At 40.5% G+C, this 27,739-nt stretch overlaps 1 protein-coding gene across 5 annotated transcripts in view; it reads right to left on the bottom strand.

Moving 5' to 3' along the window:
* Nucleotides 1-27,739, bottom strand: part of CWC27 (CWC27 spliceosome associated cyclophilin) — a 214,709-nt gene that overhangs the window by 82,966 nt on the left and 104,004 nt on the right. For all 5 annotated transcript variants that reach the window (XM_039544098.1, XM_039544102.1, XM_039544099.1 and 2 more), the window contains exon 11: nt 7,865-7,968. In XM_039544098.1, coding sequence (XP_039400032.1) covers nt 7,865-7,968 — 104 coding nt within the window. The remainder of the gene's footprint in view (nt 1-7,864; nt 7,969-27,739) is intronic.

The following is a 27,739-nucleotide window of genomic DNA, read 5'->3' as shown; positions in this document are numbered from 1 at the left end:
TAGACTAAAAAACGACTACTGAATAAATAGCCTGAATTTAAGATGACTCAGAGCCTTCTTGCTGGTCCAGCAAATAGACTGGACTTCTGGTCCACAGAGGGCTCCAATATTAGGGAAGCATTGGAAGGACCTGGGCTACTGAGGCCCCATAAGATAGCATTCTAAATCTAAGTTGAGGCTGTTATGAACTTCTGACCACAAAAGGCCTCATGGGGGGTGGGGGCGGGGTCAGGTTTGAAGGACTTGCCTGCCAGAGCCCATGTTGGAGCTAGTTGGGTGGATCTCTGGAAACTGGAAAGCTTAATAGCATGCATGTGAATTCTTTTGGATGTAAAGAACAATTTGGATGTTTGCCGAGTACTAGCTTCTTTGGTAGGACTTAATCATCTTACCAGAGAAGATGATTTTCATACCAGGGCCTCACCTGGTGAAGAGGACAATGTGATCAGAGGAGGCAGGTTAGAACCCACCTCGGGCTGGACTTTCACTATTGATGCTGGAGGCCTGTCTGAAGCCGGTTGTGATGGTGTACCCCATAAGGCTTCATGGGAATATGCTTATGAATGTATATATGATATAACTGGCTTGGCTGGTAAGAAACTCCATCATGCATGGACATGTGACTTGTCCATGTGACTCCAATACTCCATCTTGGAGCTGGACTTTGCATAGGAGAGAGGAGGGAGTCTCCACCCACAAGAGGAAGTCTACTTAAACCCCTAGGAAACCCCTCCATTTTGTCTTCAGCTGGCTAAAGAGATAGCCTTTCCACCCCCCAAGGATACCTGAAGGAAACTGGAACAAAAGACAGTAACTTCAGAGGGGTATGAGTGATTGCTGGACCCAGCCTAGAAGGAGACTAATCTGTAAAAGGAAGCTTACTGGAATTTCTCTAAGGGTAAGATTTTTATCTGTACTCAGTTTTCTTACTAGATTAGACTCAGAATTGTGTGTTTTATTTTATTTTACTTGGTAATTCACTTTGTTCTGTCTGTCACTACTTGGAACCACTTAAATCCTACTTTCTGTATTTAATAAAATCACTTTTTACTTATTAATTAACCCAAAGTATGTATTAATACCTAGGAGGAGCAAACAGCTGTGCATATCTCTCTATCAGTGTTATAGGTGGTGAACAATTTATGAGTTTACTCTGTATAAGCTTTATCGAGGGTAAAACCGATTTGGGGTTTTGACCCCACTGGGAGTTGGGCATCTGAGTGTTAAAGACAGGAATGCTTCTTAAGTTGCTTTCAGTTAAGTCTGCAGCTTTGGGGCATGTGGTTCAGACCCAGGGTCTGTGTTGGACCAGACTGGTGTGTCTGGGGTGGGAGGGATAGCTCAGTGGTTTGAGCTTTGGTTTGCTAAACCCAGGGTTGTGAGCTCAATCCTTGAGGGGGCCAGCTAGGGGCAAAATCAGGACTTGGTCCTGCTAGAGAAGGCAGGGAGCTGGACTCAATGACCCCTTTCGGGGTCCCTTCCAGCTCTATGAGATAGGTATATCTCATACCTAGCAGGGGCAGAAATAGTCTTGGCACATCAGATGGCAGCCCCAACGGGGTTTCTGTGATCCAACCCGTCACACCGGCAGCAAACAGTACTGACCCTCGGTGCCTGACAGAACCTCAGGGATTTATTTCTGTAGTGTACTGGTTGCCAGATACTGACTTCGGATGGTTTTTGGTATCAGAGAGACTTCCCTTCTTGGGAACTTATTTCTGTAGTACAGAGGAGACAAGGCTCTAGATGCTGGAGGCATTCCCCAGTGTAACCAATAGGACCAATGATGGGACTGGTGTGATACTAGGGGCCAATTGTTTCTAGATCAAAAAATTCCATTCAGATGACATCAGGGGCTTCCAAGCAATTGGTAGCATGCGCTGCAGCAGAGCAGTCTTGGAGTTGGCACTGAGATTGATGGAAGTAGTACCAGAAGTTGCTGGTGCCATAACAGATCCTGAAGTGGGAATCAATGTATGCACCACATGTGACAGGTCTGGCAAGGCACTGTCAGCCTGAATAATCAGCAAGGCTGGTACTGAGAGGCTTAGGAGATCCTTCACAGATGTGTATGCCTCTGAGGCAATCACTATTGAAATGAGCCTGTGCCTTGCTTGGAACAGAGGTGAGGCTTCAGCATCTGTGACAAGAAAGTAATCCGTCTTGATGGCCCTGGAATCAACACTCCGACCTTGTCAAGCCACTAGTATATGGCTGTGACAGATATAATATGCTGCAATATCCTAGACAAACCTTATGGGATTAAGTTAAACCTTACTGAATTCAAGTATTTTAGGAGTCCACTGTATTAAAAATACAGAAGTTTATGTAATATAATAGGATTGTATGGAATTTCTTTCAGAGAAAAACCATCTCTGGGAAGTATTAGGAACGCCAGAAGACTTTTTGGGACAATATGTGTGAAATGAATTTGCTAGGAGAAACTTGAGTGAAGGAATGCAAATGACCCACCTCCGAATCCATCTTTTTGAAGCTGAACCTTGAGCAGAACACCAATGTATGGCTGATTACTTACTCACGGTTTCTTCAGAGCCCCAAATTGGATAAATGAGTGACTTACAGAATCATGAGGGTTCTTGTTATGAGCCAAGGGTGTTATGAACCTGAATCTGTGAAAACTCTTGGGTGGGGTTTTTTGAAGGACTGCTCACCTGCCAGAACCCATGTTGGAGCTGGGGTGATCTCTGATAAGCTTATTAACATATGTGTAGGTTCTTTTATTGTTTCTAATGTGTTTTATTTTCAATGTTTTCACCTTTAATGCTTTCTTAGAAAGAGCTGTGTGATAACTTACCCTGTGGCAATTACACTGTGTATCATCTCTGAAGAGAAGACAAATGAGGTCTCTTTAGGCAGCCTATCTTTTGCTGAAGGTTTCACAGTATAATCAGGGGATTGTGCAGCTTGGAAATGCCCAGTCAGAAGGAAGAGAGATGAGTGTCTTCAATCAAGAGAGCCAATGATGGGGAGCTGGAAGCCTAGAGTGGGGGCTCTTGCTGGACCTCAGAGGAGAAATACAGATGCAGTTGTCCTGAAATGTGATGGCAGCACCAGGGAGGAGTGGGCTGAAGGACGTGTACTACTTTTGGTACCTGAGTGGCTAGCCTCTTGGTTGAGGAGTCCCATACCAAGGACTCTGATATGGAAGTCATTCTCTGTTTTGGCAGTTGCGGATGCCACAAGCATTTGTCCCTCTTTGAGGTATGGCAAAGGGGATCTCCTCCCATCTCTATCCCCAGATAAGGCCGGGAGAGCACTCCTGGAGAGGAAGGAACTCTCTCTAGTCGACTGAGGCTGTACCAATGCTGGGCAGAGAGGGGCCTCCAAGAGGAAATACCTGGGGTGTTCTCTCTCCTCCTTAATTCTTGTCCTGGGAAATCAAACACCTGTCCCTGATGTGACCCTCACCTAAGCACTTCAGGCTATGAGAGTGAGGGCCAGTCACCAGCATCAGTTTGTGACTCTTAGAGCAGAGTTTGAAGCCAGGGGACAAGGAGGTGAAGCGATCATCCCAGAGAATGGGGGAGGGGGAAGGTTGGATTGTGCTGCACGTTCACCCTAAAACCACAGCCCCTCCTTTTAAATGGCCAACCCAACAGGCTTTGCTTGGTATGGGAAAGGAGGGTGCTGCTGTTTGAAACCGTTCCCACTTTATGAAGGTTGAAGAAGCCGAAACCCTTTGCCTTACCATGGCTGCCTCCAAGCTGAATTCTGTTGCCCAGCTGAGCGTGTGTGATGTCTCACACCAAACCAGCAGGAACTCAATATAAGAGGCAAAATGCGACCTTGTACCGAAAGCACATGTGCTATGTAATGTGAATCACTTGATTCAGTGTGAAATAGTCTTCCCTTTGTTCACTAAAACGAATCTTTTTAAAAACTACTCTGTTTTTTCCTTCCCGCAGCTGCAAATGTTTCTACACTCCCCCTATCATCTCTGTCCTAGAAGCTAGCACAAATTAGAAGGCAAAAAAAACCGCACTCGCAACGAGATGTTCTCAGAGCTCATGCAGTCCTCCTGCACTGAAAGAGCTCAGCAGAATGCCTGGAGGCAAACAATGGCAGAGTCCAGGAAAGCGTTAAATGAACGCGATGAGAGGAGGGAGGAGGCAGCAGGCGCACAGACCACCACTGCAGCCCCTGTATAACTGCCTGCCCTCCTCCCCAAGTTCCATATCCTCCTCACCCAGACACCCTAGAATATGTGTGCACGCATGGGGGGGGGCACAGAGGGGGAGGCTACGGGCACCCAGCCACTCCACCTCAGAGGACTGTCCAGGCTGGCATTCATTAAGTTTTGAACTGTAGTGTGGCCTTGCCCTTCCCTCCTCCCCTCATCCACCACCCCAGCCGGTGCTTCCCTCCTCAGCCACGCCTCCCGGGCTACCCCTATTTGTGTGATTAATTAATAAAGAATGCATGACTTTGAAAAAATAATGACTTTATTGCCTCTGAAAGCAGTGATCGAAGGGAGGAGGTTGGTTAGCTTACAGGGAAGTAGAGTCAACCAAGGGGCGGGTTTTCATCAATGAGAAACAAAGAGAACTGTCACACCATAGTCTGGCCAGTCATAAAAATGGTTTTCAAAGCTTCTCTGATGCACAGGGCGCCCAGCTGTGCTCTTCTAATCGTCCTGGTGTCTAGCTGCGCATAATCGGCCACCAGGCGATTTGCCTCAACCTCCCACCCTGCCATAAACATCTCCCCCTTACTCTCACAGGTATTATGGAGCACACAGCAAGCATTAATAACAATGGGAATATTGGTTTCGCTGAGGTCTAACCTAGTCAGTAAACTGCATCAGCGAGCTTTTAAACGTCCAAATGCACATTCTACCACCATTCTGCACTTGCTCAGCCTATAGTTGAACTGCTCCTTACTACTGTCCAGGGTGTATGGCTTCATGAGCTATGGCATTAAGGAGTAAGCTGGGTCCCCAAGGATAACTATAGGCATTCCAACATCCCCAATGGTAATGTTCTGGTCTGGGAAGTAAGTTCCTTCCTGCAGCTGTTCAAACAGACCAGAGTTCCTGAAGATGCGAGCGTCATGCACCTCTCCCAGCCATCCCATGTTGATGTCAGTGAAACCTCCCTTATGATCCACCAGTGCTTGCAGCACCATTGAAAAGTACCCCTTGCAGTTTACATACTGGTTGCCAAGGTGGTCCGGTCCCAAGACAGGGATATGTGTTCCATCTATCGCCCCACCACAGTTAAGGAACCCCACTGCAGCAAAGCCATCCACTCTGACCTGCAGATTTCCCAGAGTCACTACCCTTGATAGCAGCAGCTCAGTGACTGCGTTGGCTACTTGGATCATAGCAGCCCCCACGGTAGATTTACCCACTCCAAATTGATTCCCAACTGACCAGTAGCTGTCTCACGTTGCAAGCTTCCAGAGGGCTATCACCACTTGTTTCTCAACTGTGAGGGCTGCTCTCATCTTGGTATTCTTGGGCTTCAGGGAAGGGGAAAGCAAGTCACAAAGTTCCATGAAAGTGCCCTTATGCATGCAAAAGTTTCGCAGCCACTGGGAATCATCCCAGACCTGCAACACTATGCGGTCCCACTAGTCTGTGCTTGTTTCCCGGGCCCAGAATCAGCGTTCCACGGCATGAACCTGCCCCATTACCACCATAATGTCCAAATTGCCAGGGCCCGTGCTTTGAGAGAAGACTGTGTCCACGTCCTCATCACTATCTGGCGCTGTTGTCGCCTTCTTGCCTGCTTTTGCAGGTTCTGCACATATTGCAGGATAATGTGCAAGGTGTTTACAATGCTCACAGCAGCAGCAGTGAGCTGAGCGGGCTCCATGCTTGCCCTGGTAAGGCGTCTGCAGGAGAGCAGACTTGCAGCAGAAGCGTTGGGGGGACGACTGATACCACCGCACACATTTCCTGAGGAAGAACACACATACCCAGGAGCCCATGACAGACAACATGGATAAATTCGCAAGGCAATAGCAGCAGAGCAGAGTTGCAGCGGAAGTGGTGTAGGATGATGGTTTGCAGACCTACTGCACCATCTCCTGCCACCAGCACCCAGGACACAACAGCAGCCGTGTCGGTGAGTTGAGCTGAGCTGAGCTGAGCGGGCTGCACGCTTGCCATGGTATGGCATCTGCACGGAAAAAAGGCGCAAAACGATTGTTTGCCATTGCTTTCATGGAGGAAGGGGAGACTGATGACATGTACCCAAAACCACTTGTGACAATGTTTTTGCCCCATCAGGTACTGGGAGCTTAACCCAGAATTCTAATGGGCAGCGGAGACTGCGGGAAAGCTAACCACAGCGCACCGCTCCATACGTTGATGCTAGCTACGGTAGTGGGGACGCACTCTGCTGACTTAATGCGCTTAGTGTGGACATACGCAATCAACTGTATAAAATTGATTTCTAAAAATTGACTTCTATAAAATTGACCTAATTTCATAGTGTAGACATACCCTTAGATGCATCTAAAGTCCTACCTCTTTTGGGGCAACAAAAGCTCAAACTATTAATCAAAGCCTCTCAACAAATCTTCCTCTCTCTGGTCTTGGTCTTCAATCCACTTCCACTACTCTGGAGTCTTCTCCTCCAGCTCTGAGGTTGAGTACTGGCTCCTCAGAATGAGTCTCTCTGAAGGCTCTGCTCTTTGCAGATTCTGGCTCAGGCTCCTTCACTGGAGTCCCTTTGGGTTCTCCTCTTCAGACTGAACCATCTCCCCTTTTATGAGCACCAGGTATCTGTTTAGTTATCATCTGATGCCTTCCAGTGCTACTCATCTGGTTGAGATGCAAGTAATTAGGTACATATGACACCTGTCATAATTAATTAGCTATTAAATCCTTTCCAGCCTGTGATTGGGTTACAGTGGACAATTGGTAAAGAAAAAGAAAAAAAAGGACAAAAGAAAGAGCTCAAAGACCTGAAAATGAGTACCACTAAATAACTGACAACAAGAAACTAACTAAAAATGGTTTGTTTGCTGAAGGAACAGACAGACAACATGCTTTGACCACCAGCCATGGACAGTAAGAAGGAACTGAAGGATGGGTGGGGAGGCTCCATACTTTATATCCTCGGCTCAGAGCACGAGAATACCAGGGTAGAGGTGTGGCCCCCATTATGGGTACTACTAAAGAAAACTCTCCAGCACAACCTAGTTTAATGGACATACGCAATCACTCAAAGAAGAACGAACAGATTCAGGGGTGGCAACTGAACTGGATTCATGTTATATCAAATGTTCTTCCAGTTAAATTTTGCACGTAGGTGGTTTCAGCTGAACAAAATCATATTACAGCAATGAAAAATTTTAAGGATACAACAAAACACATTTTTCATTAACTTTGCCACAGCAGATATTTTCTATGGTCCCTATTCAGCAAGATACTTAAGCAATTGATTTTACACATGTGAACAGTCCCACTGAAATCATTCATAGGTGTTGTAGCAGTTTGAAGTCAACGGAACTATTAACATGCTTAAGGTTAGGCACCTGCTTATTATCTTGTTATATTACAGGCTGTAACAGATATACCTTTTTTAGGGACTACAGTAATATAGAGTAACAACAATGGAAATTTCAGCTGCAGCAGCTCTCCAATCAATGTATATGCATGGAACAAACATACAAATACATTTGTTTGATAGAGTTTTGTCATTTTATATTTTTGTACACTAGTATATTTTTGTTGCTACTGTTGTAAATTTTTAAGGATTTTTTTTTTCCTTTTAGATTATCCAATTCAGCAATCCTATTTAAATTCATCCACGATACCCAATAATCCTAGATGTTGAAGATGAGAAATTAACTAAAACATTTACAGTTACCACCTTCTATGATATGTGCTTACCTTCATCTTTCTTTTCTTTTGATTTTGTAGAATTTTCTTCTCTCTTTTGCTTTGCTTCTAGTAGTTCACGTTTCAGCTGGCGTACTTCTTTGCGTAGTTCCTCACTGCAAAGAGAACAATATTTACATGAGTCTAATCTTCTAAGAATGTAAAGCCACTCAGGAGAAACAGAGTCAAAGTTAATGGGCAGTAAATCTCTGATGTAAACAAAGGGAATGTATTGCCTCACTCTTGTTAAGTTTGGTATGAAGAACTTGGCTTAAAAGTCAATTGGAACCTTAAAAAAGCTCTTCTTTACATTAGCAAAGACAACAAAAGAGTATGATAAATGGTTTCTTTTAAGAGCCCATTAGAAATATGTCAAACGCAAAAGACAACCAGAACAGGGACCCTACATTTATACTTTGATTCATTAATTTAACATTGTATCATCCATAATACTTAACTACAAGAACCACACTTAAAGGAAATAAAAACCAGAGGGATCTCAAAACAAACGTAACATTGTCTTGTGAAATGCAATTTACTGAAGTGATAATTCTTCCAATCTAAGATTTCGTAAATGGAGTTGATGAATCTGCATAAATATGATCCAATACCAGATTAAGTATTTTTTAAAATATATTCTGAGTGTTATGAACTTCACAAAACAATGAACATCTGAAAAAGGAAGAATGGAGAAAACCAAAAGGGTGAGACAGACGTTATATTAGCACTGAGTGATGAGCCTGTTTTGTTAGTTTATATGATGTTTTAAACGTTTTCTGCTGAACTTCCGTATTATGATCAGAATGATACTTGTTTTCTTTCAATTACTTTTTCATGGGGGATTGTTTCCTTGGTTCTTCAATTATTAATAAAATTACGTAGATGAATTATTGACTGTCCAAAGTTATCCCCCAAAAGTGTTTGTTCAATTCTTGCAAAAGACAATCATACTGTATGAAGGGATAATTCATTGAGTTCCAAAATGAAGTCTGGTTAGTGATAGAAAAAGCATGAAAGCCCTGATTACTGGTCACTATATTTCAAGCTTTTTTGGTATTCTAATGTATATATTCTCTTTTTTGCTTTTTAAGTTGTAACTGATTTAGTGCTCATGAAAGTGACTGAATAGCAACACTGGCTAGAACTGAGCATAATGCAGGAATGTGCTGTGCAAGCTTCCCCCCACAGTTCTGTCAGTGCACTTTAATTCTGATCTGTAATACCCTGTTATTCCAGTCCTGGGCCTCTCGAGTCAAAACTTGGAATTATGTGCTGATTAATTCTTTTGATTTTTATTTTTAATCGTGTGTGAATGGGATGCTTGTGAAAAGTAGCAGAATAACTAGAATATGAAATCCCTGATTTATTTACAGAAAAGGTATAGCATGGTCAGGAATAGTGCAAATTCTGCCCTATTGTCTGAAGGGACCACTTAGACTTAGAGGACAGTCTCGACTCTATGCTTATTCTGTCCTTCACATCTGTAAGATACTTCTGTTGTTTCACTTTGCTAACAGGTGCAGGAACTCTTCAGGGTAGCTGCAAGTTAATTCTTGCTGACTCACTTAGGCTTTTAATGTTTACTCTGAATATAAAGGAGATTGACATATCCCCAAGACAGAAAGCTTAGATCTGGGATGCACAGACCAAGGAAGGACCCCTAAGTCAGCTAAAACTGGGCCATCTTTAATAACGCCAGCAACCACTTCCTCCCCGAGGGCAGCTTCACCTGATTTGCCGACTGGAGGTTTATCAAAAGGGGCCGGCTCCATTGCGTCCCACTGAACAGAACCTCCGCCACAGGAATTGGGACAAGCGAAGTGTGGCTACACCAACAAGATGCTACCCCACATCCTGTGTAGCTGCAAGCCCCATTCGAGAGCTTGGTAGATGCGACACAATGCCATCCAAGATTACCTGGCCACAGCCATCCCGCCACCTGTGGGGAAGGTTGCCATAAATTCCGCCATCCCCAGAACCAACAGCGGCTGGACATCACCAACAAGGACTGGAAGATGATCATCATGATGGACGTCACAGTGCCCTTTGAGAACAGGACCCTGGCCTTCTATGATGCCCAAGCTCAAAAAGTAGGGAAATATACCCTTCTGGCTGAAACCTTGAGAGCTAAGAGTTACCAGGTCCAGACACAGGCACTGATCATCGGAGCCTTAGGTGCCTGGGACCCCAGTAACGAGCGAGTGCTGACAGAATGTGGAATCAGCCAACGCTATACTCAGCTGATGCATCAACTCATCGTGTCAGATGCAATCAGGTGGTGAAGAGACAGTTACCTAGAACACATCACCAGACACTGGCAATACCAGAAGGGATGAGCTGGCGTGCCGATGAGAAGTGCAGTCAGGAAAGTAACAAATACTTTCTCTCATGGATTGTATTTTCTAAATAGACAACCAACCTCATTCTAAATTACTGAGAGAGACAATCTCCACTCATTGATATATTTTGCTTTCCACAACCAAATCCCTGTACATTTTTTTTATGAGTGATGTACCTTGTGAACGAGCAGTATCGGTGGAAATGCATATAGGAGAGAACCTCCCCAATGGAGGAGGAATGCATTGGCACTGGAGCCCAGGTTGTGATTCTGGAAGGAGCAGAACTGCTGTCACTTCTTGTTGCATCATGGGGCGATGAGGTCTATCAGAGGAAACCCCCACCTCTGGAAGATTGAAATTGTGATGTCTGGGCAAAGGGCCCACTTGTGGCTGTGGAACGACCTGCTGAGGTTGTCCGCCAGCTCATTCTGTACCCTGGGGAGGTATGATGCCTGCAGGTGAATTGAATGTTTTACGCAGGAATCCCACAGCATAATGGCTTCCTGACACAGGGGAGAGGAGCGTGCACTCCCGTTTGTTGATATAGAACACTGCTGTCGGAGTTTCTGTCATGACTGATACACATTGTATGGTTAGGTAAGGACAATGTCTGACATGCTAGGCGCACCGCTATTAGCTCTCTGACATTGATGCGGAGAACCAGATCTGCTTGCGACCAGAGGCCTTGAGTTCTGTGGTCTCCCAGATGAGCTCCCCATCACCAATGACAGAGATGGCTGTAGGGCAGAAAAGGGGCCTGAGCACACCTCCTGAGCGTCAATCCATCACCAGAGGGAGACAAGGACTGGGCGAAGCAGGGTCACGATCCTGTCCAAGCTGTCCGATACACTGACATGAGCCACGACTGGAACAGTCAAAGCCTGAGTCTGGCGTGCTGCACCACATAGGTACAGGCAGCCATGTGTCTGAGCAGTTTCAGACAGTTTCTTGCTGTAGTGGTGGGGAACTGCATGACGCCTTGGATTATGTCGCTGAGGACCTGAAACCTTGCCTATGGCAGGTATGCTCTGGCTTGGGTCAAGTCCAGTACTGCGCCTCTGAACTCTATCCTCTGGACAGGAGACAGAGTCAATTTCACATTTAGGAGTAGACCCAGGCTGTCAAAGGTGGCTCTGATAAATGTGACCTAAGCTTCCACTTGGGCCCTGGAGCAGCCTTTGATCAGCCAGTTCTCAAGGTTTGGAAACACCTGTATCTGATGCCGCTGCAAGAACGTAGTGGCAACAACTGCCATGCACTTGGTGAAGACTCGAGGTGTTTCTGATAGGCCAAACGGGAGGACAGTAAATTGGTACTGGGTACCGCTGACCACAAACCTGAGGTACTTCCTGTGGGGCTGAGTGATTGTGATGTGAAAGTACACATCCTTCAAGTTGAGGGTGGCATACATATCTCCTGGATCTTGTGAGGGGATGATGGCAGCTTTAAAAGTGTCTGGGATAGAGGGGGATTCCAACTCCTCCACCTGTCACTGTCTGTCCAGGGAGTCGCTGGGCACCGGGCTCAACGGTCCCCTCCGGGGAACTGAAGTCAATGGCGCCGACTCCTGGTCTTTGGGTGCTGAGTGCTCCTTCATGGGATGCATTGCTGTTGCACTTGGCGCTGCCTTCGGCACTGGGGAATGACTCGTCGGTTGTCTTGTGCTGCTTGTGCAGCACTGGTGAGTGTGAGCAGTGCCTGGTTTATTTGCACTGCCTGCGGTGCTGGGGAGCACCAGTGCCGAGGGTCTCTTGAATCAGAGTCTTTCCTCAGCGCCATGTCCTGCACCAAGGCTGGGGCGCTACGCACTGCTGCACTCTGTGATGGATCCCGGTGCACCATGGCGTGCTGTGGACAGACAGTGGACTCCATCAGAAGCTGTTTCAGAAGAAAATCCCACTCTTTCTTTGTCCTAGGGTGGAAAGACCTGTAGATTTTGCACCTGTCTGTTTGGTGCTCTTCCCCCAGACGCTTCAGGCATGCGTCGTGGGGGTCGCCTGTTGGCATGGGCTTACCGCAGGTCCTGCAAGGTTTAAACCCTTGGCCCTGAGGCATGTCCCGGACCCGAGGGGAGGTAAGGGACAGGGGAGGACCCCGCACCCTAATCTGAACTACTTATATACATTATATATATATATATATATATAGACTCAAGAAGAAAGCTAAGGGAAGCACTTGCTAGGCAAGCGAATGCAGTTCCAATGGCCGTCACAGACAGTAAGCACAGTTGCCAACTTTCATGCGGTAAATAAGCACTCCAACTTTCACAATAAGCCAAAAATCAAGCTAATCCCATTTCAAAAGAAGGCCAAAACAAGCCAATTCCTTAGAACCCCAACACTCTATGTGATTAGACCCCTCCCAGTGTGCAGTCTGGGACTGTGGTTGGCCCGCTGTGCACCCCTGACTCTCCCCACCCCCCCTTGCCCCTGCGTGCCAGAAGCCGATCAAAAAAAGAAAGAAGCAACAAATCTACAACAAGCAACAAGGCAAAAACTAGCCAACAAGCAACTCACAAGCCAATTAAGCCAAAAACAAGCCCAATTTCTACGTTTTTTTCCACTGGTTTGGCATGTCTGATGGTAAAAAGGAACTGAAGGGGGGTTGGGTCAGCAGGGTCATATATTGAGCGTCATGAAGGCACCATTCCAGGGGGCTCCACAGACGACCTGACGGGAGCTGCTAAGGGAAAACTTTCCAACAACCATGCATGTGGCGCGTGCACATCTGAGTAGAATCTACACGAACAAGCAGTCGAAGAAGAATGTTATTTACATGCACAAGGTTAAAGTAATTGCCAAACAGAGATAAAGAGAATTTTTTCCCCAGAGTGTGATGGGGATTCATTTTTCATTGATTATAGGTTTGGATCAGGTAAACGTAAGTGTATTTCACATGATCAGTGCTCTGTGATTATACACAGACATTGCTGAAATTCTGTCCTCTCCACTTTCTTCTTCTGTGTTTGCATATAATTTGCTTTGGAATGATTGTTCAGTGTTAATAAGCCTTCATCTGAACTTGGATTGGCATCTTCAAAGAAAAATCCAGGGACTACAGGAAATAGGACCTCAATTTGTGGTGAATCAAGATTCTACATTTCTTTGCTCAAGATTTCAGGTGTCAGCTCGTGTGTCTTCATGACATTTTAATTACAGTAATTTGTAGTTTGTATTTTGCTGATCTAAATTCCCCGTGCCTATTCTTCATTTACCAACCTAAAACACACGAATGTAATGTCCTTGGCACAGAATGGTTGCCATATTTCCACTCAGAGAACAGAGTAGATTACTGACAGTAAGTAAGCCTAATGTAGTGCATACAACATTTAGAGCACTTTAGGATAATTTATCTATCTTGTCTATACTGAGTTAAAGAACATCATGCCTATGTGGCAGGACTTGCCACACTGCTTCTGCAAATTATAGCGAGATATTCCACAGAATACCTCTTAAATTCATTCATGAACATTAATCTTACCAACAATTATCACAACATTTAAAGAGCTTGCCATTTATTGCTGGTGATATATATTTCTATCCTTCCTAACAGTGCACTGCACCACTTCTGTAAGTGGATGTATATTTTTATTTTTATTTTGAGGGGTGCTAAGTGGTTCTTATGACCACTGTAATAATTTTCAGATTGGATATTGAAATTACTATAATTAAACAACTGCTACTTTAGATGTTCAAAAATCACATTGTACTCCATGAATACAAGAATCTCACTTTATCTTTGGGACTGGCCAAAGGTACCTTTATTTTAAACCAGTGATATTACTCCCATTCGGTTATTAATATTTTAAGGTGGAAATATATTTTCCCCACAGTACAGTAATTTAGTACTGTGGGGAAAATCTGTAATTTAGTTCTTGTCTCTCTCAGCTTCTGTTTTTTAAAATACTTTTTTTCATAAAAAGTGGTTTGGTTGTAATCCATCCTTATTTATTTGCTATTTCACCAAACTTTAAGAATCTTTTTGCTATTTTGATCCAGTTGTTCATCCAATGCTGTTTTCTTCTCTAGAAATAAGAGTATGTAGAATCAGTTTCCAACCTGATTTTTTAAAATCTTGCAAGAGTTTAATTTCCATTAGACTAAGATCAAAAGAAAATAAGAAGTTAGTAAATGAACTCTTTTCATTCATTGATTATAAAAGCAGACTATGGCTGCATAGTGAGCAGTTCTAAAATTTGCCCTGAGGTGATTACATGGTTGCCTCATCATCTGGCATTGATAAAATTTGTAAAATAGGTTTGATGCTGTTCTACAACTCGGGCATTATGTACTTCCTGTGTAGATTATTGTTGCAAGAGCAATGTTTAAATCACACTTTGTGCGCACACCATGCGGTGCTTTCATTTCTTCATTGGCAGTCATAAGGCCCTGATTATTATCTATAGATTAGTGGGCAGTCACAAAAACACTTTAATTTGAGATACAGTTTCCCCCTCTTTTGTACAACTTATAACATATTGTATTTTGAAAAATTACATGATAGAAACAACTCTATGATGTTCGACTTTTTCACATTTCCAGGATATGATTGTTGCAGGACTAAGTCAGGACTATAGCAATGCCATTATCTGTTGACATGACCTTCCAAACTAAAGCTCTATTATTACATCATCTTTGTGTAAATTGCATTTTCCCCAGTTTTAAAAGACAACATTTGTAGAGCACATGGCTAACTTGAGCAGGGCACCCAAGCAAACATCAAGTTTCTCCTACTTGGCTGAGGCATAGACAGGACTCAGTTTTTCTCTAATCACATATTTCCCAGAATACTCAATGGCATGAATTCATCAGATGTCAACATTGTATCAGAGCAGTAGATAAAAGATTCAAGAACACACATAATTATTGACGGGATCATTATTGGCAGGTGAATCAGAAGCATGCAGAATAACTGTAGTGTAATCCTATCCATTCTAGTTTCACATTATTCATCTTAACATTAATACACAAATAACTACAATTTTGTCATATGGTAGATGATATAACACTGTAGAAATAAAGCCAGCCTTATTTCTGAATGTTTCAAAACCTGACTGTAAAACTGGCACTTTAGACGAAAGAGACTGTAATTCTAGGTGCAACTTCATCAACACTTCTATGCTGAAATTCCAGCATCCTAATTATACTCCCCTAATCATACATTCCAAACAACAAATGACTGTTTTAACACCACTTGCAAGGATGGTATGTAGCAGTGTTACTATTTTATTTTAATACCCTCTTATGATAGACCATAAAACTCTGAAGTGGGATAATTAATTCAGTGGCTATAGCACTGCCTGAGTGATATAGGACATACTGTTTTCTTGGCTGAGGATGACAGGAAAAAAAAAAATCACACACCTCAGCATAGCTAGGATTTATTTATGCCCTGAAGGATTTATTTATTCACTGGCACATGCTGGGCTGAAATGTAAAGTGCCTCCTGAATTTCCCAGGTGCAGAATAAAGAATCCTGTTACTACTCCTCTTAAGGGGGTAGCATATACCTCTTTTCAGAGCCAGGGCCCTATTCCCTATCCTTTTTCGCTTGGTTAGTTCTACTAGCAGCACAAGAGCAAAGAGCAATCCTTACTCACCAGAGACTGCAAGGATTGCAGTTGTGGGCTTCCTGTACAGAAGAGAGGCTTCTTGATCACCTATACTGGGGCCAACCACAACCTGGCCCTTAAACCAAAACCTTAAATTTCTTCTGATAACTATGAATAGTTTATTTTGTATATTGAATTGCCATCACTGAATAGTAGAAGTGTCGCAGTAGTAAACTGATGCTTAAGAACAACAGTATTCAATGAGGGTTCCTTGTATCTGAAACTAGACCCCCCACATACATGTGTATCCAACACAGTGTTTTTCATTTCAATTATCTATAAACTTGAACATTTATGACCTGCTTATGCCAAGAGATTTCTTTAAAAAGTTGATATTTAGCCCCTTCTTTTTTGCAGTATTCCATCCACCTACTGTTAATGTATTACCAGGAATTCATCCAGCATTGCAATATCTTGTCTAAGCATTGTGGCTCTGTGATCACAGGACTGAACAGCTTTTACAGAAGACTTCAACCTGAACCAACTTCTCTTTTTTTTGTTTGTTTGTTATTTCCACAGTAACTGTTAACTGCTCCTTTATAAGTCCCACAAAATCAGAAGCTTTCAATCATCAGCCTCCTGTAAAGTGCTAGTAAAATTTAAGAGTAATTTTAAACTGTTATGAGATCAGTGCAAGAAGAGCTTTAGAGTAATATTTTCATATGTGCCTATGTAACTTAGCAGCCTAAGTCTCAATTTAAAAAAACACTTAGTTCCTTTTAAAAAAATTACCCTTAATTTCTATTATTTTGTAGGCATGTTTCAGCTAAATATCATAGAGTAGGAATCCAGAATAAGCATTAAGTCCACTAAGGATTTGTCTACATGTTCGGGTAATGCCCACTATGGGGCTGCAATTTCTAAAGTGCACTAAGTTGTTGCACATTAATAGGTCCATCAAGATCCTGCTGGTGCACGCTAAATGTTCCCTAGTGCACTTTAACATAGGGCTATTTCAAACTATGAACCCAGTAGAGTGCATTACCCCACCATATAAACAAGCCCCAATTCTAAGTGGTAACTTTTTAAATACTGGCATTAGTATTCACGTAAACAACAGTTTGAAACTCTTTTGCTTTGTTTTTTTAAAGGAAACTTACCCTAATTATTTTTCTTAGAAAGCAGTGACAGTAGCTTCTAACCATGAAGCTCTTGCTTTCTGTGACTCGAATTGGATCTTAATGAGTTGAAAGATATCAGCCATTAAATTGCTTTATTAACAAGTAGCTAACATCAATCCATTGCAGATGTATAATGGTCAGCAACTGACCATTTTGAATTTTATCACAGAACCAAATAAATGTATGGCTAGATGGGACCTGGAGAAATCCAGCCTCCTGCACTGAGACAGGACATAAGAACATAAGGACCAAGTAAACACAGTGTGCAGAGTTCCTCACTGAGAATTAGAAGTGTAAAAATTTCTGTACAGTAATAATAGCCACAGATTGATAAAGACCTGTGGGTGTGCTTAGAAAAGGATTACTACATATTTACTTTTTAGAGATCTCTTAACACTGGTTTAATTGGTTTGTGTGTGTGTGTGCATATTGATCAATACCTGCGTTCCATTTTTATATTACCAAAATATCTTCAGTTCTTCATAACAGTTTGGTGAAGCTTTCTTCACAAGGCAGACTGTTCCGTGTTTCTGTTTTTATACTAAATAAGCCTCTTATATTTTTCATCAATGTTTTGTATGATTAATAAAGGGATAATGTCAATTTGAAAATTATTCAACATAAAAAATAAACACCTGTCTCTAACTGACACGTAATGGAAGTCTCATGTTGTATTAAAACATCCTTGGATTGTCTAAAAATTATGATCTGATCTGTAAAAAAAACAAAACCAAAGAGCACCACAGAGACTAACAGGCGTTTTGCAGCATGAGCTTGAGCTTTGCTTGACTTACATCTTTGACTTGCATCTGAAGAAGTGGGGTATTCATGCTCAAAAACGCCTGTTAGTCTAGTCTCCTAGGTGCCACTTTTGTTGCTTTTAAAAATTATGATAATTTTTTTAACTCAAGTGTTGCATTCAACATGGGATATTCTATATTAGACTTTACGATGACTGATAAAAAGGACTGGGTCACAGAACTAAAATTTAATGATGGCTTGGGTGCAATTTATCATGACTTGATTATATTTGTTATGTGCACACACAAAAGAAGTCCCAACAAGTAACAAATATTCCTGGTACTTTAAAATGGATAATTTCATAAAGCTAAACACAATTAAGAGTTAAATCAGCTGGGAAGAGAATGACATTTGGAAACTTAAGAACATTTTACTAGACACTCAAAAAGGCATAACAACACAATTGAAAAAGAAAGTCATACTGGTTAAAAGAATCTATGTGGCTTACAGGAGAAGTAAAAGCAGCTATAATAAAATAAAATAAAAATATATAAAACCAACAGAAAACAGAGGAAGTTGAAAGCAATAAATATAAATTAGAATCTAGGAATTGTTAAATTGATAATGGAAGCAAAATGGACACAAGGAGAAACCTATGGTCAGCGGCGTTAAGGACAATAAAAAAGAGGTTTTAAACATACAGTAGGGACAAAAGGAATCATAACATTGATACTGACCATTACTAGATGAAAATGGTAGAACTATCAACAGTAATGCAGAAAATGCAGGAGTATTCAATAAATATTTCTGTTCTGTAATGGGGAGGGGGATCAGAGACAAGTGATGTAGTCATATCATATGATGATGAAAAATACTTTCCATTCCAATAGTAACTCAGTAGAACATTAAAGAACAGCTATTAAAGATACACATTGTAAAATCAGCAGGTCCAGATAATTTGCATCTATGTTTTAAAAGATCTGATTGAAAAGCTCTCCGGACCGTTAATGTTGATTTTCAAAAAGTCCTAGAACAATGAGACAGTTGTAGGAGTGGAAGAAAGCTAATGTTTTTTAAAAGAGTAAATATGATGACCTGGATATTTATAGGCTATCAACCAGACACCATCCTGGACAAAATAATGGTATTGCTGATAAAGAACTCAGCTGACAAAAAATTAAATGAGAGTAATACAATTAATGCCAAACAACATGTCTATGAAAATCAGATCTTGCCAAACTAACACCTTTTTTGATGAGATTCCAAATTTGGTTTACAAAAGGTAAATGTGTTGATGTAATATACTTAGACTTCGGTAAAGCATTTGACTTGGTACCACACAACAATTTGATTAAGAAACTAAAACCATATAAATATCCAGATGGCACACATTAAGTAGATTAAAAAAAACAGCTGATAGGTCTCAAAATGTAATTGTAAATGGGGAAATCGAGTGGGTGTATTTCTAGTGGGATCCCAGAGGGATACATTCTTAGCCCTAGGTTATTTAATCCTGGGAACACTAGGACCCAGGTGGTGCATTCCCTCAATCCCACCACAAGGCCTTGGGAAACAACTGCAGACTGTATCCAAGCAGAGACTCTAGATGGTGGGGCTCAAACACCCAAAGCAAACCTTTGGTCCCATTGACATTCAGAGAACTTTCTGCAGTTTTGACTGGACTTTCTTTGCCCTATTTAGATTGGCTGCCCGCTCCAACAAATTCAGATGAACAATAAGACAAAATATTTTTAATAGTGAGAGTAATTAATCATCGGAATAATTTACCCTCTGAGTTATGGTGGATTCTCTATCATAAGAAATTTTTAAATCAAGTTTTGGTGTTGTTCTATTTGACACACTTTAGGTTAAATAGCAATCAATATTTAAGTCTTATGGCCTGTCTTATGCAGGAGCTCTGACTAGATAGTCCCAATGGTCTCTTCTGGCATTATAATTATAAATCCTCTTCTACTTCTATGGTTTTATAACAATATTTTCTTATTTAAAAAAATGCTATTTCTCTCCCTTGCTTCCATTGGTCTTTCACACACCATCATCAGTAGAAAATGACTAGGGGGCTATCATGACACCATCATATCACTTATAAGGTGGATAGAAGGCTGGCTAGATCGTCAGGCTCACCAGTTAGTGATCAATGGCTCGATGTCTAGTTGGCAGCCAGTATCAAGTGGAGTGCTCCAGGGGTCTGTGCTGGGGTCGATTATGTTCAACATGTTAAGTAATGATCTGGATGATGGGATGGATTGCATCCTCAGCAAGTTCGCAAGATGACACAGCTGAGGGGAGAGGTAGATACGCTGGAGGGTAGGGATAGAGTCGAGAGTGACCTAGACAAATTGGTGGATTGGGCTAACAGAAATCTGATGTGGTTCAACAAGGACAAGTGCAGAGTACTGCACTTACGATGGAAGAATCTCATGCACTGCTACAGGCTGGGGACTGACTGACTAAGCGGCTGTTCTGCAGAAAAGGACCTGGGGATTACAATGGACGAGAAGCTGGATACGAGTGTGCCCTTGTTGTCAAGAAGGCTAACGGCATATTGGGCTGCATTAGTAGGAGCATTGCCAGCAGATCGAGGGAAGTGATTATTCCCCTCTATTTGGCAATGGTGAGGCCACATCTGGAGTATTGTGTCCAGTTTTGGGCCCCCCAACTACAGAAAGGATGTGGACAAATTGGAGAGAGTCCAGCAGAGGCAATGAAAATGATTTGGGGGCTAAGGCACATGACTTATGAGGAGAGGCTGAGGGAACTGGGCTTATTTAGTCTGCAGAAGAGAAGAGTGAGGGGGGATTTGACAGCAGCCTTCAACTACCTGAAGGGGGGTTCCAAAGAGGATGGAGCTAGGCTGTTCTCAGTGGTGGCAGATGACAGAACAAGGAGCAATGGGCTCAAGTTACAGTGGGGGAGGTCTAGGTTGGACATTAGGAAAAAATATTTCACTAGGAGGGTGGTGAAGCACTGGAATGGGTTACCTGGAGAGGTGGTGGAATATCCATCCTTAAAAACCCATAAGGCCCGGCTTGACAAAGCCCTGGCTGAAATGATTTAGTTGGGGTTGGACTAGATGATCTCCTGAGGTCTCGTCCAACCCTAATCTTCTATGTTTCTATGCAGAAATGATCAAATGTATTATACACAAAGTGTTGTCCATGACTAAATAAACTGAAAAACAGAAAAAAATATTTCCTCTCTAATCTTACAATTACAGTCATCTTAAATGTTACAAGTAACAAGTAGGTAGAAATTTTCAAACAGAAGTGGTATTTTTCATTGACACTGTTCTTTAAATATATTTTTTTTGTATCTAACACAAGTTTTCCCTTAAACTATTCCCTAGTGTATGATATTGTGGAAACGCTAAAAATAATTAATAAAATAATGTCATATTTTAACATTGTGTTTTTGAATTTCACAGCTGACCTAGGTATACTAATTCAGTCTACATAAGACAAGGCAAAATGACATTGTGATGCAATTGCGATTGTCAGCTCTTCAGAGCCAGGACTTTTCGGTCTGTGTTTGTACAACCCAATGTACAAACACACTGGAGTCCTGGTCCATGATTAGGACTCATAGATGGTACAATGATGCAAATAATGAACATCATCTTCACATCATGTCAGAGGTAATAGAGACAAATTAAATTATACCCAATATATAGCTTTTGGGTTCTGCAAGATGAACTTGAAAAATGCAGGCTAGATCCATGAAATTCAGTATTGGTGTCAACTTTTCCTGAGAAACAGATAAGACCTAGAGATAACTGACAGACATGAGAATATTCTAAATAAAAAGATAGTGTTTAAAAATGTAGAAACCGAATGATATAACAAAGTGGGATCCAGAATGACACATTTGTAGGAGATAACCCAAGTACAACGTATGGAGGGGAAAAAAAATAAAAATCAACAGATACTTTTTCTATAAAGTCATAATTTTGAAGGCTATCAGGCAACACCCTTAATGGGTACTTATGGAATGTACACTTCTTGGAACGAGGAGCAAGTTTTCACATTTGGCATGTAGATCTGAGTTTAGTTTTTTGGGTTCAATAATTTATTTTATCTGGATTATAGTACTTTTTGTTTTTGGCACTGTAAAACTGAGAATGAAAGTTATGGGTCTGGAAATATGTGCTGCTTCTTCCTGCCAAGCTAGGAGTTTGCTGTGGAGGTCAGACATACGTCTGTCCTTCTCCTGCAGATGCTACAGTATATCTGCATCTGAAATAAGACGACAATGTGAAAGTGGTGGAAGATATGGATTTAGAGGACCCATGCACAGGAGTTTTATCAGCTACACAGCTCTACACAATTCCTGGGGTTTGTGTGTACATGTGCAATAGTTTGATACTGCCTCTTGAGTTTAACAGCATTAGATGATAATATGTAATTGCAATTCGTACAGTAACTTTTATTATTGTGTTAAAGGGGTTTTATGGTTAATTGCCAATATTACAGTTTCAATGATGCAGTTCATGCAACTGGCAGGCTTATGGCAGAGGATGCTGGCAGCCACCAAGTTTTACCCAAACTCAGGTTTACAGAATAGGAAAGTATCTCAAGGTTATTTAATTTTTCCATTTAAATAGTCAACTAATACTTTCTCCATTTGCGATTTTCCTTTAGAAACATTTATATCTAAATTGCATAATATAGAAAATTATATAGTTATGTATATTTAACTGGAAACTATACATTTTGTGTACTTTACCAAGAAATTTTTGTGGCGTTGAATTTAGATTAAAGATTTCATTAGTACATTCAATGAAAGATGCATCTTTGCTTCTAAGTTAATGAAGAAAGCTCTGAGCAAAGAAACTGGTAGTTTGCAGCTATTTGGAGCATGATTTCACTTTCCCCCATGTGGTGGATTGGTTCACCATGTCACTGAAAGATACCAACAACTGGCATGCAGCAACACTGAACTTTTGAAAGGGAGATTTTAACAAAATGAGGAAGCTGGTAAAACAGACCCTAATGTCAAAAATAAAGGAAGAAAAAGTCTCAGAAGGCATGCATAGTTCTCAACAAAAAGGGAACCAGGAGAGCAGGTAGTAAACTTGTAGAACTAAATGGCAATTTCAAGATGTCATTCAAAACAAATAGAAAACCTTCAAGATAAGGAAATCTAACCTTAGTGAAGTCTATAAAAGGGAGCATAAATTACAAGAGGCAATTTGTAAGAAGGAGTATAGGAGGGATAAGATGAATTTCATAGAGCAAATAGATTTTAAACCAACATAAAAAAATTATTTTTAGTATAAAAGAACCAGGAAATCTGCAGAAGAGTCAGTTTTTGCTGAGTCCCAAAGGTTAAAGGGAACAATTAAGGAAGACAAAGACATGGCTGAGAAATTAAATGTTTTCTTCGCATTAGTCTTTACCACAGAGGATGTTGGGGAAGATACCTGCTTGGGACCTGCTCTTTTCTGGCAATAGAGATGAGGTAGTATCAGAGATTGAGGTGTCAGAAAAAAAGGGTGCTAGAATAAATTTAAAAGCAATAGATCACCAGGCCCAGAATTGCTCTGAAGAAGCTTTAGGGAAGGTAACATTAATGATGGGGGAACCCCACTCTCCGCCTGCAAGATACTTGTTCACACTACATATATTAAGGCTGTGGAAATCACTGCAAGATTTAAAGAGAGACTGGAAGATGAAGAGGGATGACAAGGATATCCAATTATAACAGGTAATGCACAAATGAATTTTGGAAGGGTTATAAAACTTGTTGATTCAGGAATGAGAATAATCTCTAACTAATAGTGGTTAGGACAAAACATTAATTCAGAGGGGGTGGGGGAAGAGAGAGTTGCACATTCATCTGAAGCATCTGGTTCTGGCCACCAGCAGAGACAGGATACTGGACTACATGGAGGATGGATGTGAGCTAATATGGTAATGTCGATTTCCCTATCTGTATTCTTTGCTCAGTGGGTGCAGCTCATTTTCCTTCCAGAGCACTGCACTTTCAGATTAAAGTGCAACAGGAATGGAGCATTTTAGCAGCAATGTGACAGAGCGACATCTCCTCCCCACCCTAAATAATGAAGATAATTAATTCAAGTGTGGCTTCACTTTATTTTAAATGGACTGAGATTCAGGGTGAGTAAATAGCCAATCTTGCTCTCTTTGTAACATATTTTATTTTTATGTTATTGTTTTATTTTTTGAGGGCTTAGACTTACCATCTATTTTTTCTCCTTTTTGTAAGCCAGACACACCCACCCCCCAACCCAAATTGACTTTTACATCATCAAGAGAGGGCAGCTGTAGATGCTTGAAGAAGCTATTAGTGTAAGACTCACTCTGACCCTCCTTTTTATGAAAAGTATCATCAGTGATTAGAACCACACCTTAATTACTATGGTACTAAAATGTTGGAAGCAGCATCACATTCATCAAAGATAAAAAAATACACAAAATTAAATTAAAGTAGGAAATAATTTTTATATACTCTATTAATACCTAGATACCCTAGTCAGTGGATACATTGTAAATACCTAAATAGTGGATCAAACTAACTGAGAGCACAATCTATGCTTTTTACATATCATTGTTTCTTGGGATTTGGATGGAGCACTTACTGTTAGCTTATGTCTGCTGTTTCCCAACATCTGATAAGAATTTATAACACATGGAAATGATTGCAAAGTGAACAGCACTCCCTTCATGTTCTCTATTCTGCTGATTTAATCACAAACATACTGAATCTGATAGTAATGAAACAATAGCCTCGCTGTTGATGAGATCACCAAATGGCTTCCATAAAAACCTATCAGACACTGTAAAATGTAGTCCCTACAAATGTATAATCTTTTTCAGACCTGCAGTATCACCTATCTCTACAAAACAGTAAAACCTCTGTCCTAGAAAAGATCATACCTAAAAAGTATAGTTCAACTTGAGCTAGATTATAATCATGGTGGGAAAAACTCAGAATTTGCAAACAGAAAGACAGGCCAAAGAAGATTTCTCTAAGTTAGTAGGTCAAGAAATTTCCAGACTTTAGCAATAATGTATAATCTTTATTATGAAATGGGCACATTACTCCCAAAGAGTATAACCTTTATTCACCACACAATTATGTATTCTGTAAATGCCACAGGCAACCTACTTTCAAAGGCCCTGATACTGCACACACTTAAGCACATGTTTAAGCATGGAGTTGTCCCATTAACTTCAATATAACTACTCACGTGCTCAAAGTTAAGCATGTGCCTAAGTGTTTGTAGGATCAGTGCAAAAATAAATTAGAACCATAAAACATTACATTTGATCTATTTATTGTATCACTCCAACTGTAATGCCAGATTCTCTTAGTACTGTGAGTCTAATTATACAGACCTTTGAGAGAGAGAAAGTATAATTTTTTAAAACCTCAACATCACATACAATTGCTTTCCTTTACATACAACATCATCAGTTTAAAGCCTGATATCACAGACTTCCCAAATTTAGAAGCAATTGTTGTGTCTCATTCAAATTTAATGGAAATCTCTTCCTAATGTTACAAATGGCAGTTTTTAGCCCTGAAGGGCCACAAGATGTTGGATGTGAAAAAGCCATTGGTCCAGTACTGGATATTGCTCAACCTACCCCTCATACAAAGTGTAAGCTTTTTTCCCAAGTTTTAAGAGCAACAAGGAAAAATTACAGCTGTTTAATGCTGCTCAAAAGGTGTGGAATATTAGAAACAGTCCCAGGAGAGATAGACTAACTGGCAGAATGCAGCTGAGGTGAACAGAAGTGCACAATGCATGTAATCTATCATGTCCATCCAGATGGAGAAATACAGGTACATATATGATGCCTCATTAATTCCTTCACAATATGTATACTACATATGTGGTGGTGATAATCATGTTAGTAGAGTCATTTAAATAAACTGCATCACATATTCAGTAATTTATGGTATGTCCTTGATGTTTCACCTGTCCTCTGCCCCCAATCGCTCTGCTCCTGTACTACTTCTAACTTTCTAAATCCTTGAGCAGCTTCAAACCACAATGTGCTTAGTGAGTTTCCAGGAAACTCACTAAGCACATTGTGGTTTGAAGCTGTTCAACTACAGAAATTCAACTACAGAAATTGTTTGTTCAACTACAGAAATTCAATACAAAACCCACCAATATCAGCATAATGGTAAGACTGTAACTGCAATAAATTCAAATGTTTGCACCTCAGCAAACATAATTTTGTCATTTTGTCCATATATTTTAAGACAAAAATGAAAATCCATACCTCCCAAGAAAAGTCAGATACGGCGACACGGTGGCAACTATAATTTGAATTTCTGGCTCTTCTGCATTTATATTCTCTATTAGATCAAGGTATTTTTATAGCTTTTTTGTTTGTTTGTTTTAGCAGGGACACCTGAGTATCTGTGGTGGTTTTTGTAATGCTGACAGCAATCCAACAAACAGTAATTTGCACCTTAGATTAATTTGCAGTGGAATACGTGATATGATCCACTCCACAGAGCAGATACGTCTCTCTTTTTGTGAGAGTAACTAATTTTTTAACCTCTGTCTCTAACCCATTCCCTTCCTACTTGACAAAAGTTCTAAGGAGTGTCTTGCTTTGACCATTCTACTCATCAAGTAAACATGGGTTAGATGTGAGGGAGAAGGGGAAAAAAAACTACTGTGGGAACCATTTACGCCAAATAAGAAGTATTTTTAATTCAGCTAATGAGACTCTTAAAGTGACTCAGTACAAATGGAAATGATGGGGTTTTTTGTTGGGTTTTTTTTTTGCATAGAATCTTAAATTGGACTTGAATCATGGCTGATGAAATGAAAGGCCACTTAAGGCAATCTATATATCACTGCTAAATGTAATTAAGTGCACTTTTCTAGACAGAAAATGGACCAATAAATTGATTTTAAAACACTGATTATCATCTGTATCAGACAGAATACATATTGGACTCCATAAATCCATACTATGATACTCATTTAAAAAAAATTAATTCTACTTAATCTATTAATATATAACTAAGATGTACTAATTACAGCATAGAAACAATAAATGGCATTACTAGTTAATTAACCATTTACATTTACATTATAAATATAGGCCCCAATCCCACAGACACTTTTGCACATGCTGAACTTTATACAGGACTACTCCCATTGTATTTAAAATGTTTTACCTTAATACATCTGTACTCCAAAATAAAATTTAAAAATAACTGTAGAAAGAATATTAATGGTGTATCTTCAAGACACAGAAATTTGGAGTCCAAGACCCGAAATCTGAGAACACTTGGGCACATGCTTAACTTTAAGCACATAAGTAAAACAAAAAGTAAAGCAATTCACATGTATTTGCAGGATCAGAGTCCAAGGTGACTCACCCTTCTTATTTTATTTATATAAATATAAAGGTGAGGTTCTTCTTTAAGATTCTTACATGTCACAATACTAAAATCAGTTACAAATGCAATTTCATCCTTAACTCTCAATTTTCTTGCTTTTATAGGTATTAATCCGACTCTTAACATTACTTTATGTAGTTTTTTAACAGTCAAATTTATTATCAAATATGTTGTCTGAATCTATTTAAATTGGCTTAGAGAATATTTTTTTATACACAGTATCATACGAATAGTTCTTGTAACCTTGCCACTGGAGACATTAATTTGATCAAGGCTGTTATCACAATGTGTGGAAAAATAAAATGTAGCACTGAAGGAGTCTGATTTGTCAAAAGATAAACATTTTATTATGCAATTAATAGTTTTAACATGTGTAAGCAATATGTGCATAGTCAAAAAGCCAGAGTATTTTGAATAACGTCATTGTTTTACTATTGTTTAAATGATATACTATTCAGACTTATTTATGGTTCTACTTTTTTTGTTGTACTCTTTACAAATTCATACAAGTTTACTTTCAGCACAGATTAGTTACACTGAACTTGCAGAGAAAAGCACAGTTAAAGCAAAATTCTAATAAAATGTTCGTAGGAATTACTAGAGGTGGTCATAACTTGTAGTAAAATAAAATTAACATTTATTATTTAGACTCCACAGTAGT

This window comes from Mauremys reevesii, linkage group 6 (genome assembly GCF_016161935.1).
Source record: "Mauremys reevesii isolate NIE-2019 linkage group 6, ASM1616193v1, whole genome shotgun sequence".
NCBI lineage: Eukaryota > Metazoa > Chordata > Testudines > Geoemydidae > Mauremys > Mauremys reevesii.
The sequence above is the reverse complement of the archived record's forward strand: the minus strand, read 5'-3'. Positions and strand labels throughout refer to the sequence as shown.